General features: G+C 55.7%; 1 protein-coding gene across 2 annotated transcripts; it reads right to left on the bottom strand.

Annotated features, from left to right (window-relative positions):
- Positions 1-10215: 10215 nt before the first annotated feature.
- On the bottom strand, positions 10216-17387 carry KLHDC8A (kelch domain containing 8A). Of its 2 annotated transcripts, XM_045876107.3 has the most exons (6): positions 17053-17387; positions 16125-16726; positions 13168-13332; positions 12710-12925; positions 12071-12172; positions 10216-11194 (listed from the first exon to the last, which is right to left on the bottom strand). In XM_045876107.3, exons 2-6 carry the CDS (start codon positions 16498-16500, stop codon positions 11001-11003), a joined length of 1053 nt encoding a protein of 350 aa, XP_045732063.1. In that variant the 5' UTR covers positions 16501-16726; positions 17053-17387; the 3' UTR covers positions 10216-11000. The 2 variants fall into 2 exon arrangements, with proteins under 2 accessions (XP_045732063.1, XP_064450001.1); XM_064593931.1 differs by lacking the exon at positions 17053-17387 and having other exon boundaries at positions 16125-16820.
- Between the last annotated feature and the right edge of the window lie 637 nt (positions 17388-18024).

The following is an 18024-nucleotide window of genomic DNA, read 5'->3' as shown; positions in this document are numbered from 1 at the left end:
GCTACCGGGGTCTGGAACTGCTCTTGCCTCTGAGCGGCACTCTGTCCTGGTTAGAGCCACCTGTTGTCATTCTACTGGACTGTTTTCTCTGTTATCGAGGGGCAATCGGACAGTACTAGAGGTCACCGAAGTATTTTCTCCATCCTGACTAATTTGCATCTCTCAAGCCAAAATCTGTGAAGTCACTTGACCGCTTCTTTCAGACCATAAGGGGGAAAAGGGGAATGGAGTGGGATGGAGGCAGACCCGAGTGAAGTGGGAGGGCTAGTGGAGAGCTGTTCCAGGGGTTCTGAGTTCACCTGTCTTCAGTTAGTTAAACCTTCACTGGATCCCAGAAATGTGGTTCTGGAAAGTTTTTACCTCTTCATCAAAGAAGCCTTGTAGGGTTGAGTGGCTCCCTCAAGAGGTAGAGGAATTTATGAAGTGTTGGAAGGAGGTGGAGCAAGGCAAAGGGAAATATTCATTCATTTAAAAATGCTTTACACTGGGGGTGCCTGGGTGACTCAGTCGTTAAGTTAAGCATCTGCCTTCGGCTCAGGTCATGATCCCAGGGTCCTGGGATCGAGCCCCGCATTGGGCTCCCTGCTCAGCGGGGAGCCTGCTTCTCCCTCTCCCACTCCCCCTGCTTGTGTTCCCTTTCTCACTGTGTCTCTGTCAAATAAATAAAATATTTTTTTAAAAAATGCTTTACACTCTTATTATTTAACTTCTGTTCCCTAAATCTGTATATAGCGGCCCACTCAAAAGTTTTCCTCTCTGATTTTGGAGCCAGGAGGACTGGTTTTAAGTCATGAGATTTGGCTTGGTATTTAAGGCCTAGAGCACTGGGTCTAGAATCCCCATTCTGAGTGTCATCTAGAATCCCCATTCTGAGTGTCATTTAGAATGAAATGAGAATATCCATAGGTTCTCCTTCCTCTAAGTGTAATAGGGAGAAAGAGCCATTTCCCCTTGAGTCTTCTTGCTAACCCAATTTTTTGAAGTGGGTCTTATTTTGCCAAAAGCCACATAGCCATATAGAGAAACTGGCAGAGCTGGGATTCAGACCCCCCGCCCCCCCAGGAGGCTTGTGTCTCCAGCTGTGTATTCAGGGCATGCTGAAGATCAAGAAGGACTACATCCCCAGTGACTGGATTTCGTATTTAGTGTCTGCCCACTTTCCTACTTCTACTGATTCTTTGATCCTTTCTAGTGTGAGTTAGGGATGGAGAATGCTTCCTTTGTAGCAGGAGAGGATCCACTTAGGTAAAAAACCAACCTCCCTTCCCCAAATCCGCAGGAGGTAGCCAATTTGGTATTCTTCCCTCTACCAGCCTCCCTTCTTGCTCTGAGTCATCTGCCAAAATAGAATGAGGCCCAGGTAACAGTCCCCCTGACCTGCTGTTTCCTTTCTCCCCTGAGATCTGCATCCATCCTGGGGGCCCAGCTAGCTAGGGCCATCCAGATAGATTAGGATTCTTAAGAGGAAGTATGGGTAGTATTAGAGCAAGCACAGGGCCCTGAGCTCTAGTCCTGCTGACACCAACCAGTTCTGTGGCCTTTTACCAATCACTTACTCATTCTATACATACTGGTGCCTGCTAGGTGCTGGGCCTCTGGATATACATGATGGTGACAAGATGGACATGGTCTCTGCCCTTAGAGAAGTCTCAGTCTAGTGAGAAATAAACAAGCAAATCCTGGACAGAGGAAGATGTGCTCAAGATGGGAGAACAGAATGCCGTTGGGGTGTATAACAGGAGGGAGCCCTTAGCCTTAATAGGAGAAGGTTGGTCAGGGGAAGCTTCCAGCAGACAGGGCCTCTTAAGCTGAGACCTGAAGGATGGGAGACAATTAGCCAGATGAATCAACACCTCTTCATAAATAAGATGAAAGAATTATATGGATGAGCCTAAGATTCCATTTTAAGCTTAATCTAGACTCCTATCAATTCTTTTTTTTTTTTTTAAGATTTTATTTATTTATTTGCCAGAGAGATAGAGAGCACAAGCAGGCAGAGAGGCAGGCAGAGGGAGAGGGAGAAGCAGGCTCCCTGCTGAGCAGGGAGCCCGATGCGGGACTCGATCCCAGGACCGCGGGACCATGACCCGAGCCGAAGGCAGCTGCTTAACTGACTGAGCCACCCAGGCGCCCCTAGACTCCTATCAATTCTTCCAGATATCCTCAATACCGCTAGTGCAATGTTAGGCACGAAAGAAGGTGCTTGGTAGATGCTTATGAACCAAAGGAACGCATGTGCAATGGAATTCAAAGATTAAAGTGAAAGCATCTCCAGATGATTGATTTCCCTCCATCACCACCTGAACGGGCCCTGGCTGCCTTGGGGGGTTGATCTCCTGCGCCTCCTGGGCCTTCCCTACCCCACTTCAGCTTCCTTTGACTGGAATGTGAATCCTCATTTAGGGGGCAAGCCATGCATGATCAAAGAGCCCAGAGAAAAGAAATCTGTGCTGTTCCAGCCAGGTGCGCCCTGGTGGCCCCCAAGGGACTACGAGACAGTAGTGATGAGTGGACCAAGCTGCTGTCTGTCCACAGAGACAGGCGGAGGCACAGACTCAGAGCTGGAACAGCTTGTGACTCGGAAATGTGGTTCACTGCTGAAACTCAACTCTCAAATTCCTTACAGGGAGACCTGGTCTGTCGCAACAGAGTGAGAATTCCCTGACAGGGAATCTGATTATATCTGGGGCCTCGGCTGCTGCAGATTTCAGGACATTCCTGGGTCATGTGCTCGGATGTGGCTGGAAAGCTGGGCTGAGCTAGGCCATGTTAATCCTGCCTGCCCCACCATCCCCTCCTGGGAAGGGGAAGCCTGGCACCCCCACCCCCATGTCCCATCACTGATCGCTGTGGGAAGGGCTCTGGGGATAACCATTCTTTGGGCCACATCAGGCAAGCAGTGAGAAACAAGCATCTGCCCCAGTCCCTACACACTTCACAACCTGTGTGCATGCGTGTCTGTGTGGGTCTAGACTAGTAAAAACAGATGTTAATGTGGCTCAGAGGAAGGACTGTCGTGGGGCATGGAATGCAGGGTGTTGGTGGGAGGGCAGGTGAGAGACACCAAAGCCATATGTTGGGGGGTGAGGGGTAAAGCATTTCTTCTGAAAAAGAAATACATCTAAGATGAGCCTTGAGGGGTGACCAAGAATTAGCTCTCTGCTCTCAGGAAGGATACAGTTTAGCAAGGGAAATAAGATAAATACACAATTTATCATATAACCCAAGGCAGAAAGTAGGAAGGGCCTCAAGAGAAGTACAAGGTGCCATGTGAGGCTGAAAGGACGGGTCCTGCTCTGGCTCAGGGGTTTGACGGAGGACCTTAGAGGGAGAAGTATGAGGAAAGGCCTTCAGGGATGGGGTGGAGGTGGGTGAGGGGAGGCGATGCTGAGTGTGTGTGTGAGGGGTTGGGGGGCAGGTAGGAGAGTAGAGAAGGGCCAGCCAAGCCCTCTCTGGATCTGATCAACTTTAGGGAGACTCCCAGGCCCTAGAGCATCTCCTACCTCGGGATTTACCTCAGTATTGATGCCTGAGCCCCATCTTTCTTTTCTTTGGGAAAAGGGCTGCTGCAGGCTGGAGGGCCCTTCCAGCCTGAGACCCCAACAATTATATTCCCTTTCCCCGGAGCCCTGAGGATGGGTTACAGCTCTCAGTCCACCCCCAGGTGGTGGACAATATAGCCTTGAAGGTGCTGCCCTTCCCCTCTCAGGAGCTGGTGGAATTGTCTGGATAGGAACCTATGAGTTAGAAGTGGCCCTCCAAGTTTAGGAGGTGGGAGTCCAAAGAGAGGGTTTTAAATTCTGGAAGTGGCTGGCAAGTTAGGATGCCTGACTCAATGCTGCTCTCTACTGACCAACTCAAGCCTAGCAAGTTATATGGGATGCCCAAAGCTGTGACCACAAGCTTTGCTTAGGTAATTATTCCTTCAATGAGCCAATCACTCCATTCGTTCGTTCATTCATTCATTCATTCATTCATTCATTCATTCATTCATTCAACAAATATGTACTGAGCAATGACAACAATAAGTATAATAATATCTAACATTTATTGAGCCAGCCCTGGTTCTAACTGTCTTAGATACAGTGTCCTGTCCAAGACCACCCAGCCCTGACTGGGAGTAACAGAGCTAAGAGGCTAACCCCATGGGTCCAACATCACAGCTCGAGCTCCTAAGGATTGTATTGCTTTGTGGCACCCAAATGGGCTCCGGAAATACAAGCTGGAACTAATGAGATGCTTACAATCTAAATTCTGTAAGCCTTACCAGGAATTTGGGGGAATCGTGTGCAGCAAACACGGAAACGCTCTCGATTACAATGGGAAATTGAATCTTATTCACAGGTTAGGCCTGGGAGGGACATGACCCTACCTCTTCTCCCCAAAACAGAAAGCTTGCCTGTCTCCTGCCTGGGGCGGCAGGGAGAGCTCAGGCAGATGAAGAGTCAGAGGTCCTGGGTTCCAGCTCCTCTTTTAACCACCAACATACCCACTTGGGTCATGGCCAAGGACTTTCTCTCCTGGGAAAGTTCCCTCGTCTTTAAAAAGAGATTTGGATAAACCAACTCTGAGTTTCATTTCAACTCTTCTGGGACTCCTTTGCCACATCTAAGAAAGGACAAATTGGAAATCTCTGTCACTCCCATTCTTTTGCCCACCTGGCAGGTGATTCCATCACTACAAGACATTCAGGGGCTCCATTCCCTTTCCCAGCCCCAGAGTGGAATGCTGTTTTGGCTCAGGAATCTACAACCCAGGCTCAGGTTCATGAATTCCATCCTCGACACAACTCTAGGACGTGGGTGCCGGCATATGATTATCCCCATTGCACAGATGAGGAAACTGAGACACAGAGAAATTCAAGAACTGTAGTGTCATAAACCTGGCAAGTAGTGGAGCCAGACGGGAGCCCAGGCCATCTGGCTTCAGAAACAGGTCTCTTAGCCCTCATACTTCAGCTTAGAGGGGATACTTGATTTGCCCAGAGTCTCAAATAAACTATGCCTCTCGATGTCATAGTTTACTCGACCTGAAATGTGCCTCATGACTGCCTTGTGGGCTTTCTGTGGGATGAAACAAGAAGTGAAGTGGTCAGATTGATGATTTCCTATGTCTGCTTGGGGTTTTGCTGAGCTCTGGTACTCTCAATCCCCTCCCCCCAATTCTGGCAGAGACCCACATGCGTGGGCGTGCGCTGTGACACCAAGGGGCTTATCAGACTCCCTGAGCTACAGCGGATCTGATCTGGGACACAGGACTGTTAAGATAAGCATTGAGACTGCCCAAGGTTAGAGCTCTGTGCTGGGGAAGGGAGAGAGGAGCCTGACTTGGGGAGAGAAGAGGAAGGGGCCGTGAATGACTCTCAGCGCTGGTTTGCTAGCAGAACAAGGATATTCTTGAGGGTTGGGAGGTGGAGTGGGTGGCTGTTTGTGTAGATTTAGTGCGGGGCTTCTAGGTGGGGTTTTGGAAAGGGTCCTCTTACCCTGTTGTTGATGGCAAAACGAAAAGATCTTTCTCTTTTGCTGCCCCTCATTCCTGTGTCCTTTTCTCAGTCTCTGAGCCTGTGTAACTCCCATGGCTGTGGGGTTTGCAGGCGGGAGCGGGGGCACCTATGCTTAGGACTGGGGTGAAAGTTTTCATGGGATTCATCTGGGCACCCAGTCACCAGGTACTTTCCACTGACTAATTCTGCTGTGCTATTGCCTTAGCCATCGGAGAGGGTGATGGGCTGAAATGGGACATAAGAAATAAAAATAAGGGGCGCCTGGGTGGCTCAGTCAGTTAAGCGGCTGCCTTTGGCTTAGGTCATGATCCCAGGGTCGTGGGATCGAGCCCCACATTGGGGGGCTCTGCTTCTCCCTCTGCCTCTGCTGCTCCCCCACTATTTTATTGATCCTTCACTAAGCCTGTGAAGTCAGGGCCTTAGTTAGGTTGGATCCTGGGGTACAGAGGCTGTCGATGTCCATGAGGCAAGGGGTACATGAGCCCCAGAAAGGCAGTCAGAGGATGGAGTTCTACACCTGGCTCTCTCCCGGGTTGGCCACATGACCTGGGGCAGGTGATTCAGTTTCCCTACATCTCAGTTTGTGATTGGTCAAAAGAGACCCTGAACACAGAAGCTCTTTGTAAACTGTTAAAGGCTCCCCAGCAGCGGGGCATTTATGGTGGTGGCTCAGAGCTTAGTACTCCATACTCCACTTAAATGCTGCTCCCTTGAAGGGGCTGAGTGTGTTCTTCCTCCTCGCCCTGCGTCCACAGCCGCCCCCCTGCACTTGTGAGGGTGGTCCGGAGAGGACCAGGCAGGGCGGGGCATAGGAGGTGTGCCCAGGAGGGAGGAGGGGGGAAGGTCTGCCCGGTGCCACCTCCCTGCCCCGTGTCTGGCTCCCACTGGCAACCTGAGCCCTTGGCCTCCCAAGCTGCTCCTGGAATGTAAACCCCAAACAAAGCACATTCTTGAGCCGGTCACCAGCTCCTGACCCTTGGTAAGGGAAGGCAGGAGCCAGCATTTCTCTTGGCCCCGAATGACACCAGCATAATCTGGTGCTGGGGGTTGTTATCACAAGCCTGGATTAATAGGCTGGCTGTCCCCCACAGCTTATGAAAAGCCCGATCCTGACCTATTCCTCCCGTCAGAGCCTGCTGCAAAGGGAGAGGGGACCCGATCCCTAAGCGAGGGGATTTGAAATACTGCTGATTTCCTGAATCTGATGCTTTGTGCCAGCCACAGGCTGTAGACGGAAGCCAAGGAAGAGGGGGCATTGTAAAGGTTACTCTCAATGTTACTGCTGTCTCTCGGCTCCTTGATTTCTGGCTTCATTCAACTCAGTTGTTTGCTACACATTTATTCCATCAGTTATTTGTTACGTATTTAGACACTGCGTGCCCAGCCCTCTGCGATGCTCTGAGCCTCCAAGGACGAATGGCGCTGTCATGGTCCCGAGGAGAACCTACAAAGTTTTGTGTCTGGGGGTGATGTGTGGGGGCGGCGGCTGCATTCACCAGGTACACAAGGGGCAGGAACCCTGGGCAGAGGCAAGGAGGGGAGGCGGGGAGACGGGGAGGCAGGGAGGCGGGACCTGTGCCAAGGGCCTCAGAGGCCCAGACTGAGGCTGGGAATCACCTGAAGGGTAGGGCGAGCTGCTGGGGATGCTAAGCTCTGCAAGGACAGTTGGATTCGGAGATGAGAAAGATTTCCCCAGCGCAGGGGCCTAACAGTGATGCGAAGAGGGGGGGGCTGGAGGAGAGGGCTGCAGGGGGTAGCGTAGTGGGAGGTCATCATGTGGCAGGAGGATGAGGGTGTGAACCCAAGTGGTGGCCATGGGAATCGGGGAGGGAGCAGCCTGAGGGGGATGTGGGTGAGAAGAATGAAGGTGGGGTGGTCGTTTGTCACCAGGGCTGAGCCTGCTTCCCACAGGTGTTGGATGTGGAGGTCTGAGGTTAACAGAGACCCATCTGGAAGGGTAGCTCCAGTCAAGTCCCCTTCTCCCATAGATGGGGACACTGGATCTAGATAGGGGAGCCTGGGAAAGGGATTTGTACATTACTATTCCCGTACAAATGTTTGCTTTTAAGGATGTGAGCTGCTAACCTGAGGTTAGGACCAGGCCTCCCTTTCCGGTGAGTGGGAGGGAGAGTGTCCCCAAATCCCCTTCTCGTCCTCCAGATAAGGAGGGCAGGGTGGGCCACCTTCTGGAGACAGTGAGTAGGGCCTTAGGAGGCCCTCGCCTTGAGGGAGCAGCCACACTCCTCCCCCTGCAAGGTCGACCCCAGAGGAGGAGTCTGGAAGGCCCAGCTAGGGCCCAGGTGGGCCAGGCCACCAGCGGCAAGCCTGGAGGTCCTCACTCCAGCAATGTGGAGTGTGGAGGGCGGCTGGGGGGGGGGAGACAGACTTCTCTCTGAACTGCCTAGAAAACTTACAACTCGAGGTGTCACCTCAGGTGTCCAGTCTTCCGATACTTCCCGGCCTCCAGCCCCTTACTCCACTGACCCTCTGAATCATCTGCCAAATATTTCCTCTTTGGAGGGTGTTTTGCATGAAGAAAAGAAATTGTCTCAGGACTCTGGAGAGTCCAATCTGGCTAATGAGGAACTGGGACTGGGGCTCTAGGCATTTTTCTCAGTTCTTCCCCTCAAGGAACCATCCCTTAAACTCGCTCAGGACACATTTAGCGGGCGCTGGCTGGGTGCCAGGCATGAACCAGGTGCTGAGTACGTGAGGGCCCGTGAGAAAGACTGGACTCCCCCATTTCCAGAGCTCATGACAACTTGTGGAAGTCTCTATTTCCCCATCTGTAAAGCAGACTGATCCCAGGCTTGCCCAAGCTCACAGGGATAAAGGATGCAAGAGGCCCTCCAGCTGCTATGGCACCGATCTTTCTGGGTGATATTTCGAACCCCGTACTCTGGTACGTCACAGCTGATGTCCTTTCCTCCTCGGTGTGCTAGGTCCTTCGAAGCAATGCAGTGCTGTGGTCAGAAAGTCTGCAGTCAGACTTGGCTTAGTCACTTACTAGCTTGGGACCTTGGACAAGTTATGTAATCTCTTCGAGCCTTAGCTTTCTCATCTGCAAAATGGGGACACCCCTTACCTCATAGAGTTGATCTAAGGATTGAAGTGAGGGCTTTGGCACCTTGTCAGATGGCATGATCCTTGCTCTTGTTCTACAGATTGGGAGATGAAGATGAGAAAGAGGAGGGGAGGGATTGTGACATGAAAGCCTTTGGGGGCGGGGGGGAGAGGGGGGCAGGGCCTGGAGCCAGGCCATCTCACCCCAGATCCTGAATGGCCTCCATGGCACCATGAGGTACAGACCATGTGGCTTACCACTGACATTCCATTTCCCTAGCTCAGCGAGGTGCCCCCAAAGTCTTTCCCAGAATGGACCTCCAAGAGGTAAGTCCTCAGCAGACCCCAGCTCCAGCTCTTGGTGGCCCCCATGGGTTCTGGTGGCCAGTCCCCCAGTCTCATAATGGGGAGGCCCTTTTTCAGGCTGACTGTACCCCTGAAGTTCTGACCATTTAAAAATGCTTCAGTCCCATCCACGGATCTGCTACCATTTTGTGTGCTTGGAAAGCCCCCTCCTCCAACACCCCCCCCACACACACACAGAGCTTTGGCCTCTCTTGGAAAGGGTGGAGGGACCCCTGCTTGTAAACACCTTTCTCAGGGAGGGTGGAAGGGGACAGTGCAGAAATGGAAGAGGAAAGGTGGGGGGGCCAGACCAGGGCTGGACTTGGCAGTGACTTCCCAAACATGCTGATCCATCCCTCAGAGGATCTGTAGCTCTTCCAGCACCTTCTTCTAACAGTTACTTCAGCAACTAACAGACCTAAAATCCGGGAGTCCAGAAGCAATAGGAAAGCGTCCCCTGCAGTCTGCTCACCAGGGGGCACCCGTAGCCACAGGCCACCTCTAGCCTGGGTGGGAAGGCCAGGCTGGGCCAGCAGGGGGCAGCACCCTTCCTCCAGCCCCAGAAGACCCAGGTTCCCCTTGTCCTCAAGGCCCAGGGGATCCTCCAGGAGGCTCCCCCTGAGCCCTGAGACACGGACAGGCGTTTCTTCTCTATTCCTGCTTCTCGAGAACGAATTACATCATCAGGTAGTAAGTGTCATCTGACTACCCTGCAACCCCTCCCAAGGCAGGTTTTTCTTTGTATCCCCGGTGCTGATAGAGCTTTTAAAAATAACTGGGAATTAGAAAGAGGTGCTCTAGGGGCGCTTGGGTCGCTCTGTCGGTTAAGCATCTGCCTTCGGCTCAGGTCATGATCCCAGGGTCCTGGGATGGAGCCCCACATCGGGCTCCCTGCTCAGGGCGGGGAGCCTGCTTCTCTCACTCTGGAGGAGGAGGAGGAGGAGGAGGAGGAGGAGGAGGAGGAGGGAGAGGTGCTCTACGAGCTTCAAGTCTTTAAGTCCATGAGCAATCCCCTTTCAACTTGGGGTAAGACAGGAGTGAACTTGAGCTGAGTGAACTGAGGCCAGACGTGGAGATGTCAGCTAATGAGCGCAACCTTTCCTACCCCGGAAGCGGAGTCTCCACGCTGAAGAGAAGGCAGAGATGCAGCTGTGCTGGGAGCGAGGGGACTCGGTGGGGGTGGTTTGGAGATGGAGCCTTCTCAGTGGGAACAGCCAAGGACAGCTGGTCGCCTGGGGTCCTGTTTAGTCTGAGGCTGTCAGAGGGACTGTTTCCTGGGGTCCCCTCTACCCACCAAGACACCCGTCCACCCTGCCCCTGCACCAGCTGCCCGAGAGGATAGGAATATAGATTTTAATCGTTGTGCTGCTCCTGTTAACCCGAGTGCCACGAATCCAGCCTTCGTGGACTTTGATGCCCCGGTGTATGTGAGGTTTTGCACAGAAACACTCCGGGGTCGCCGGGGACGAAAGGGCCAGGGAGGGGTGGCAGAAGGACTAAGTGAGTGAGGAGAGGAGCGGGGAAGCCGAACCTGGCTTCCCTTCCAACCCAGCGGCCCCTGTTCCAAGGTCACTTCTCGCCGAGCAGATGAGGGCTAGGGCAGGCCCGAGGTTGACCGCCAAATGGGGGAAGGATGCGGACCACGGGAGAGAAGAGGGGTTTGGGACTCCTTGCAGCCCTTCGCCATTTTCCATCCCAATCCTCCCCATCCTCATAATGGTAGCCGTTGTCTTCTGCTCTACCCACCTCCTGCCCCGGACGCCGGGGGTGGGGGTGGTGGTGGTGGTGGTGGTGGGCAGAGCTCACTGGAAGGGGAGGTAGCAGGTACTCCTGGGCCTTCCTCTGCCTGAGCACTAAGGGAGGAGTCTCCTCAGAGCTCTGCTGGGCTCCAGCTGGAGGCTGGCGGAGTCAACGCGTCTTCTTACCGTCTCCTGGGATTGGTACAGTTTGGAGGTGGAGGGAGGTCCCTCAGAGCCCCAGGGCCTGAGCCCACTAGCTGCTGACAGGACCTAGCATCCTGGGAAGTCACCCAAACTGCCCAAGAGTGGAGTGATCTGGCCCGGGGCAAAGGTGCTGGGCCCAGGGACACCTAGGAGTCAGAGACACACAGCGCTTCCACCGCGGCGCTCAGACCCTGGTTGACGCCCCCCACAGCCAGGAGGCAGTTCTTGACAACTATGCTGGAGCAGGCACAGCGGGGCGTGGGCATGGTGGGGAGGACCTCCCACTTGTTCTTCCCGGGGTGGAACGCCTCTGCCGTCTCCAGGACCGTGGGTTGGTTCCCTGAAAGTGCCAAGGGAACCGGACCTTACAAAGGAGCCCAGCCACTGATCCATGCCCCACAGGGCCGCCACCTCCCTGGCTCCCTCTGGAACCCCCAAGCAGAAGCCAAGGGACCTCAGTCCCTGCGCTGCAGAACGGCTCCCTCCCTACCCTAGGCCTCGGCTCTTGTCAAACAGCCACTTTGCCCTGCTTGCCTTCTCTCCCTCTTTTCATCTCCTCCACCCTCTGCTTTTACCAGAAGTTTCTAGATATTGCTGCTGCCTCTCTTTTGCCTTTTACTAAAAAGCTGTCCCCAAGGTCTGGCTCACATTGAGCTCCTTTCATACTCGGGTGAAGTGGGAGTCTGTCCACACTGAGTGAACTCTGGGTGCCTAGAAGCCCTGCTCCCCATGTATCTCTGCCCTGTTGAAGCTGGGGTCCTGCCTTCAAAATACCACTACTCTCTGCGAGGAGTAACCCAGCAAATCCTGAATCCATTACAAAAATCTGTCTAATCAGATTGCTTTCCTATTCCAAGATGGAGCTGGGTATCCAGGGAGTAGAGCTGGCCAGAGAAAGAGGACCAGGCTAATCCCTGCTACACTTTTGTCTCCAGTGTTCCTGGATAGGGCCCCAGGGAGCTGTGCTCAGCAAGCCTGTGTTCCACGGTTAGCAGCATGTCCTGCATGCTCTCTTGGCCTCAGTTTCCCCTGTGTAAGAGGGGGAGCACACGGGGGCCCGTTTGTGGATACGTGGGAGGGAGTGTTTTAAATTATTTGGGATAAAGGGGTAGGCAGGCAGTATGCAAGCAGCCAGGACCTTCTCCTGCTCATGCAGAGCGCCAAGTGTCCACCAAGCACTCGACCCGCAGTAACAGCCTGGAAGCACCATCCTTACCGAGTCCTCCAGCCACTATGACCCGTCCACTCAGAGAGCCGGCCACAAAGTCTGCCCGCCGCTTCTTGAGGAAGAACGAGCGTTCCATCTTCAGCCAGCCCCCTACAGGCCACGGATCGTGGCAGGATAAATTTAGAGAGAATTAGATGCTGACCTCCCCCACCAAATACACACTGAGTCCCCAGAGCTCACACCTGAGACAGAAGTCCACTCCATCCACCCTTCGTGCTCAGGGCATAAACTACACCTCCTGCTGTTTGAAATGACAGCTCTGTGGCCTCTCCCCACTCCCAGGCTCGCTATAGTCCAAGGAACCGTAATCCTGACCAGGATCCTTCTGTGTCTGCATCGGTAAAAAGCAGGAAAAGCCCTCCCTCCCCTGGCCCTGCCAGGATGTTGTAAGACAAGAAAATAGACAAGAAAGGCTTGGAGACAAATAACCAGCCAGCCGAGAGGAGCCCTGTCCACATGGAAGAAAGTGAGCCCAACAGTAGCCCGGAATGGTGAGGGCTATCTAGACCTCTGAAAGGCTCATGCCACTGGGTCAGCAGCCCTGGGAGGGTGGACGGGATCGGGGGCAAAGTAGGGGGGAGTCAGCCAGAGGGGTGGTGGGCAGCTAGAGGCTGGTGCCCTGCTCACCCTGTTCCATGTCGAACACGTCCATGGTCCGGAGGAACTTGGGCTGCCGGTAGAGCCGACCCTGCCTCAGACCCCCCAGGCTGTAGAGGCGGTCATCCAGGGTCACAAAGCTGGAGAAGGCCCGCTTGCAGGGAATGTTGGGGAACTTGGTCCAGGAGCGAGTCTCGATGTCAAAGACCTCAAAGGCATTGACTGCATACTTGGACTGTCGTCCCCCTAGGGGCCAGGATGGGGTTGGAGGGGTGGGGGAGGGGGGCCATGTAAGTACCTGAGGGCAAGGGGCTGCATTTCCCCTTCTGACTATTACCCAACCATACAGGGGGCTCCCTGAGGGGTTGGGGCATCATGGTTACCCCCTAGTACTGAGGAGATGCTCAGCACTCAGACACGGCTTCCCGTGGGAACGGGCCCCGGGGAGGGAAGGAGAGATAGATGTGGGACCGATAACTCGTCCTTACCCAGCACATAGATCTTGGAGCCTTGGAGGAAGGAGGTGGCAGCATATCTCGGGGTGGGCATGGGTGCTAGTGAAACCCACATGTCCTTGAGCATGTCATAGTGCTGGAGGTGGTTGTGCGGACGGAGGTCTAGGCCCATCCCGCCTGCCGCGTACACTCGGCAATCTAAGGAGAAAGGCCACACACACCCCCTGGCTCAGCTCATGAAAACCATGAGACAGGCCCATCAGTAATCACCTACCAGGCCGGGCTCCATTAACCCCTCGAACACCGGCACCAAGGCCAAGCCAGGTTCCCAACCACCGCTGTGCTAGAGTGAGGTTAATGGAACCACGACAAGTCCCTGCCGGGCTGAGCCTGGGTCTTCCTGAAGCCATGTCAGGCCTGCATGCCTTAGTCTTCCCTGGTGTCCAGCCCTTGGCTGAGCCTCGCACGGGGTAGACTGGGGCGGAGGCCTGGACAACCCCTGGCAGGTCTTGTCCTCTCCACGTTCCTCCTGCGTAGGCAGCTAGAGGGGATGCCAAATGGAGGGGGTATTCCTCCGATGCCCTCCAATAGTGGACTGTTGCTTAGGCACTCCCAGGTCGGAACTCTCCAGACCCAGCAGGAGCCTTTGGAAATGAGGTCAGCCCTGCTGTCGTTGGCCTTGTGGGACACTGGCCTGCTGCTGGTTTTCTCTGTGTGCCAGCCCCATGGGGGTGAATGCCACCCTCCTCACACACTGGGAGGCTTGTGGGCTCCAGAGGCATCCTGCACTAGATGGGATAGGGTTAGGGGTGAATGAGGATGAGGCTTTGGAGGACAAAAGACTAGCCCCTTTAAAGAACCCTGCCAGGGCCGTAAGCTGGGCACTGTGAGAGGAGAAGCGAATCCTCTCATTTCCTGCTGCTCTTGGCTGCAGGTAGCCTTTGAAGGCACCTCCTTGAGACACTGCAGCGGAGAGGATGAGCAAGGCATCCGTGTTTCCCGGGGCCTTGCCCCAGTACCTCCTGCAGCCTACCGGAGACATAGCTCCCCTCACTCCCCCACTCCACAAGCCACTCTCCTTCCCAGGGACCCACCCCTGCCTGGGATTCCATCTCCCAGTAGCCAGTCTTCACCGCTTCTGGCTCTAAGAGGCTTTTATTCAAGGAAATTATAGAGATGAGTACTATTTCCTTCTATTGAGTACTACCTCTCGTCTTACTGAAAAAGGAAAAAAAAATCCCAACCATAGCCTCAGGTCAGGAGATTGGGCCTGCTAATATTGGGAGGATTTCCCTTACCCGAACTCTGCCTCTCCCATCCCTGTGTCACCCGAAATACACCTCCAGCTGAGAACCCTCGGTCCACGCCACACCACGACTCCTGGGCCAGCTCCTACTCATCCCTTCACGGTCGCCTGGGTGTCCCCCACCTGCAAAGCTGGGCTCAGAGCACCAGCTCAGTGCCTCCCATGGCATTGGCTTCACCCTATTCGCCATTTGTTACCAAAATAATCCTTGTCTGTTTCTTCTGCTAGATGGTTAGAGAATTTGTTTGTCTGTGGCCCCAGCATCTGCTCCAGTGCCTGACACACAAGCCTATGAAAGCTTATCAGACTAACTGCTGAACCCATTCCTTCAGTGCCCCAGTGAAGAGCACAGACTCCATCATCACTCACTAGCTGTGTGACCTTGGGCAAGGTATTTAACCTCTTTGGGCCCCACATGGCGTCCCTCTAAAATGAGGACAATCATAGCACTTACCTCATCACACAGGTTGTGAAGATCAGAGGGGCTAAAATATATAAAGCATCTATAGTAAGGACTCAATAAATGTTAGTTCTTAATCTCCCGGCAACATTTATTGAGGCCTGGAGACCAAGGAATACCCTTTCCCTCTCTTTTTTCCCCCCATAGGCCTCCAGGTCTCCTGTCCTTCCTACTCAGAGTTCGTGGAGGCCCCACTGGCCACTGCCCTGAGGGATTCTGGGTTAGAGTTTCTCACTGGTCACCTTCATTGGTCAGACCCGGCCTTCTGAAAGTAGAGGCCAGGTCTTCTGCCTCTCTCCTTCCTCCCTGGGACCTAGAACTGCAGGGATACAGCAGGTGCTCAAGAAATACTGGTTCCTGATCTACAGTAGATGCAACAGGTAAATGGGATGGTTTTGCCAGAGATGGAGGGAGGGTTGTATCCCACCAAGGCTGTCTGAGCTGCACTTGGGGTCTTCTAATTCCTGTTGGACCATTTCCCATAAAACCCTTTGTGTTTCAGCAAAAGAGCTTTTGGAACCCCCTCTGTGCTCTGGGCTGTACCAGGCCCAGTGAGAAAGAAATAAGGGGCTTTGACAAAGTGAAATGAAGATCAAATAACCGTGTGGTCAGCACATGCTCGCCCCGAGACCTATAAACCCGGGTAAGGTGCTGCAGGAGCTCCACCCTCAGGAAATTTCTAGTCTCCATTCCTTAGCATCTCTGAGATTAGGAGGCAGAGGGGGAGGTTGAGGGTGGCGGGAAAGGCCCTGGAGTCAGGCCTCAAAGCCCCACCAGTGGGGCCTGGGGATGGTACAAGGAGGCAGGGAACGTCCCCAAGGCCCCAAATATGTGTCTAGAGGTGGTGGTACCTAAAAGGCAGATGTCAGGGGATGAGGTGCTGTGGGTGGGAGGCTTCGTCATTCTGCTGAATGAAGGGGTCTGCAGAGACATGGCGCTAAACCTTCAGCTCTCCCCTCTGGCCAGGCCTGCCCTGCTTGCTGGGAGGAGCCTGGGGGAGTGGAGTTCTGGTATCATATGCAATTACTAGACACTTCACCTGCTGCGCCTGTTTTCCCATCTGTAAAAGAAGGCCAGTGGGTCTTCAGTTTCAGTGTCTATTGCAGGGATCAAATGGGATCAGGCCTGTGAGAGTGGGCCCCCCATTCAGTGTTGGCTTCCATCCCTCTCCCCGTGACCCCCACTCCCTTCTCTCTGCCCTCCCTCAGCCCTGGCCCCACTCGCCTTTGGCAGTGACAGAAATGCCCATGGCGGCCTCGCGCAGCACGCTCCTCCTCTTCCACTTGCCCTCATCGATGTTGTACATCTCCACGACCTTCAGGGGCAGCTGACTGGCGCCCACACCCCCGATCACCATGATCCGCTTCCCCAGGGCGATGGCGGCCACCCCGGCCCGGGCTGTGGGCAGGGGGGGCAGGGCGGTCCACTGGTCGGCCTCGGGGGAGTAGACCTCAAAGCAGTCCATGGGGATGCCGCTGTCGTCACATCCCCCGATGGCATAGACCTGCCCCCCGCTCTCCAGCAGGGAGCAGTAGACCCGGCGGCTGGGCAGCGGCGCCAGGCGCTTCCACTGGAAGTCCTTGACGTTAGGCACCTCCATGGCAGCCCCGGCGGCCCCGCCCGCCGCGCCCCGGTGCCCGCGGAGCGCCGGGGCGCCGCGGGAGGTGCGAGCCCGGGGAGCCGCCCGCTACTCGGCGCCCCCTCTCGCCGCCTCCATCTGGCTCGCGTCCGCCGGCTCCCGCCCGACCCCGGGCAAGGGCCCCGACGCCGGCCAGCGCTTCACGGTCCCTCCAGACTGCGCGGTCCGGCGGCGTCCGCGCCTGGCCCTGCGGGAGGGATGGGGCGAATCAAGGGCGGTCGGGGCCCCGCGCCCTCGCCTCCTCGAGCGGCCGGCCGGCGGGGCTCCCGGCTCCCAGGTCCTCGCCAACTTTAAAGGGGAGGCGCGGCGGCCGAGGGCGCCACCCCGCGGCGGCATCGCGCCCCGCAGCGCCGTGTCCCCCCGCCCCTCCGCGCTGGCGGCTCGGACGCCCGCGGGGCGCGCGCGGGGCGGGGGCCGCCCGGCGGAGCGAGGACTTAACACCTCCGGGCGCCGCCGCCTCCCTCCCCCGCCCCCCTGCCCGCGCCCTCGCGCCCCCGCCCCCGCGCCACTTACACAGCCGGGCCCGAGGAGCGCGGTGGCCGGGCGCAGACCGCGCATCAGCCGGGACGGCGGGGAGCCGGGGAGAGGGCGCGCGGTCCTTCCCCAGCCCGCACGCCGCCGTCACACAGGCAGGCGAGGAGAAGGGACGAGCAGCGCGAAGGGGAAGCGGAGCCGCCGGCGGGGAGGAGGCCGGCCCGGCTGCTCCGCGCACCTCCCCACCCGCAGCCGCCACACCTGAGCCGGAGGCCGCGTGCGCCCCGCGGCGGAGCAGGCCGGGCCCGACCTCTTTACATAAGCGCTGGCAGCGCCCGCCCGCGGGGAAGGGCCAGGGCCCCGCGGGGGCCGCTCGCCTTGTCTGCAGGGTCAGAGGAGGCGGGGCGCTGGAGCCAGGAACCCAGATGACAGGGACCAGACTCCCTGCAGCGTGGGGGTGGGCGGTTTGTGAGTGTTTGTTTTGGATGAGGAGGCGGGGAGTCCAATTACCCAGTTTATCTACAGTGCACAGACCCAGTTCGTGACAGGCTGGCTCAATAGCTTTGCTTTGGGGGAGGTGTGATCAAATGGCTTAACCTAATAGAAACAAGTTCCGTGGGTGTGACACGCGCAGAGCCGACGCAGGTGCACCCAAACATAGCGTGTGTGCGGAGCCGCATACCTCTGCATGACTTACACATCGCCCTACTCTCTGCCACCCGGAAGCAGACGGAGTAACTGACAGACGCACAGACATGTGGACACGTAACCAGAGACACCAATGTAGATAGACGAACACATGGGGGCACCCACCCCCCTTCCGTCCCTTCTTCACACACCTTGAGATGCGGAAACCTGGTTATTCAATGTTGGCCCCCAGCACCAACCCACGGGGCTTGCCAGATAGTTTTCTCAAGCCACATTCTCATGGCCTTTTCAGGACAGCAGTCCCCTTTTAACAAAGGTGCCCATGACACCAGTGGGCCACCTGGCCTGAAGGACTGCAAGGCC

The sequence above is a fragment of the Mirounga angustirostris genome, unplaced genomic scaffold, assembly GCF_029215605.1.
Source record: "Mirounga angustirostris isolate CCGP_5_RB_7025 unplaced genomic scaffold, mMirAng1.0.hap1 SCAF_6, whole genome shotgun sequence".
NCBI lineage: Eukaryota > Metazoa > Chordata > Mammalia > Carnivora > Phocidae > Mirounga > Mirounga angustirostris.
Note: the sequence above shows the minus strand (reverse complement) of the source record. Positions and strands in the feature narration are given on the sequence as shown.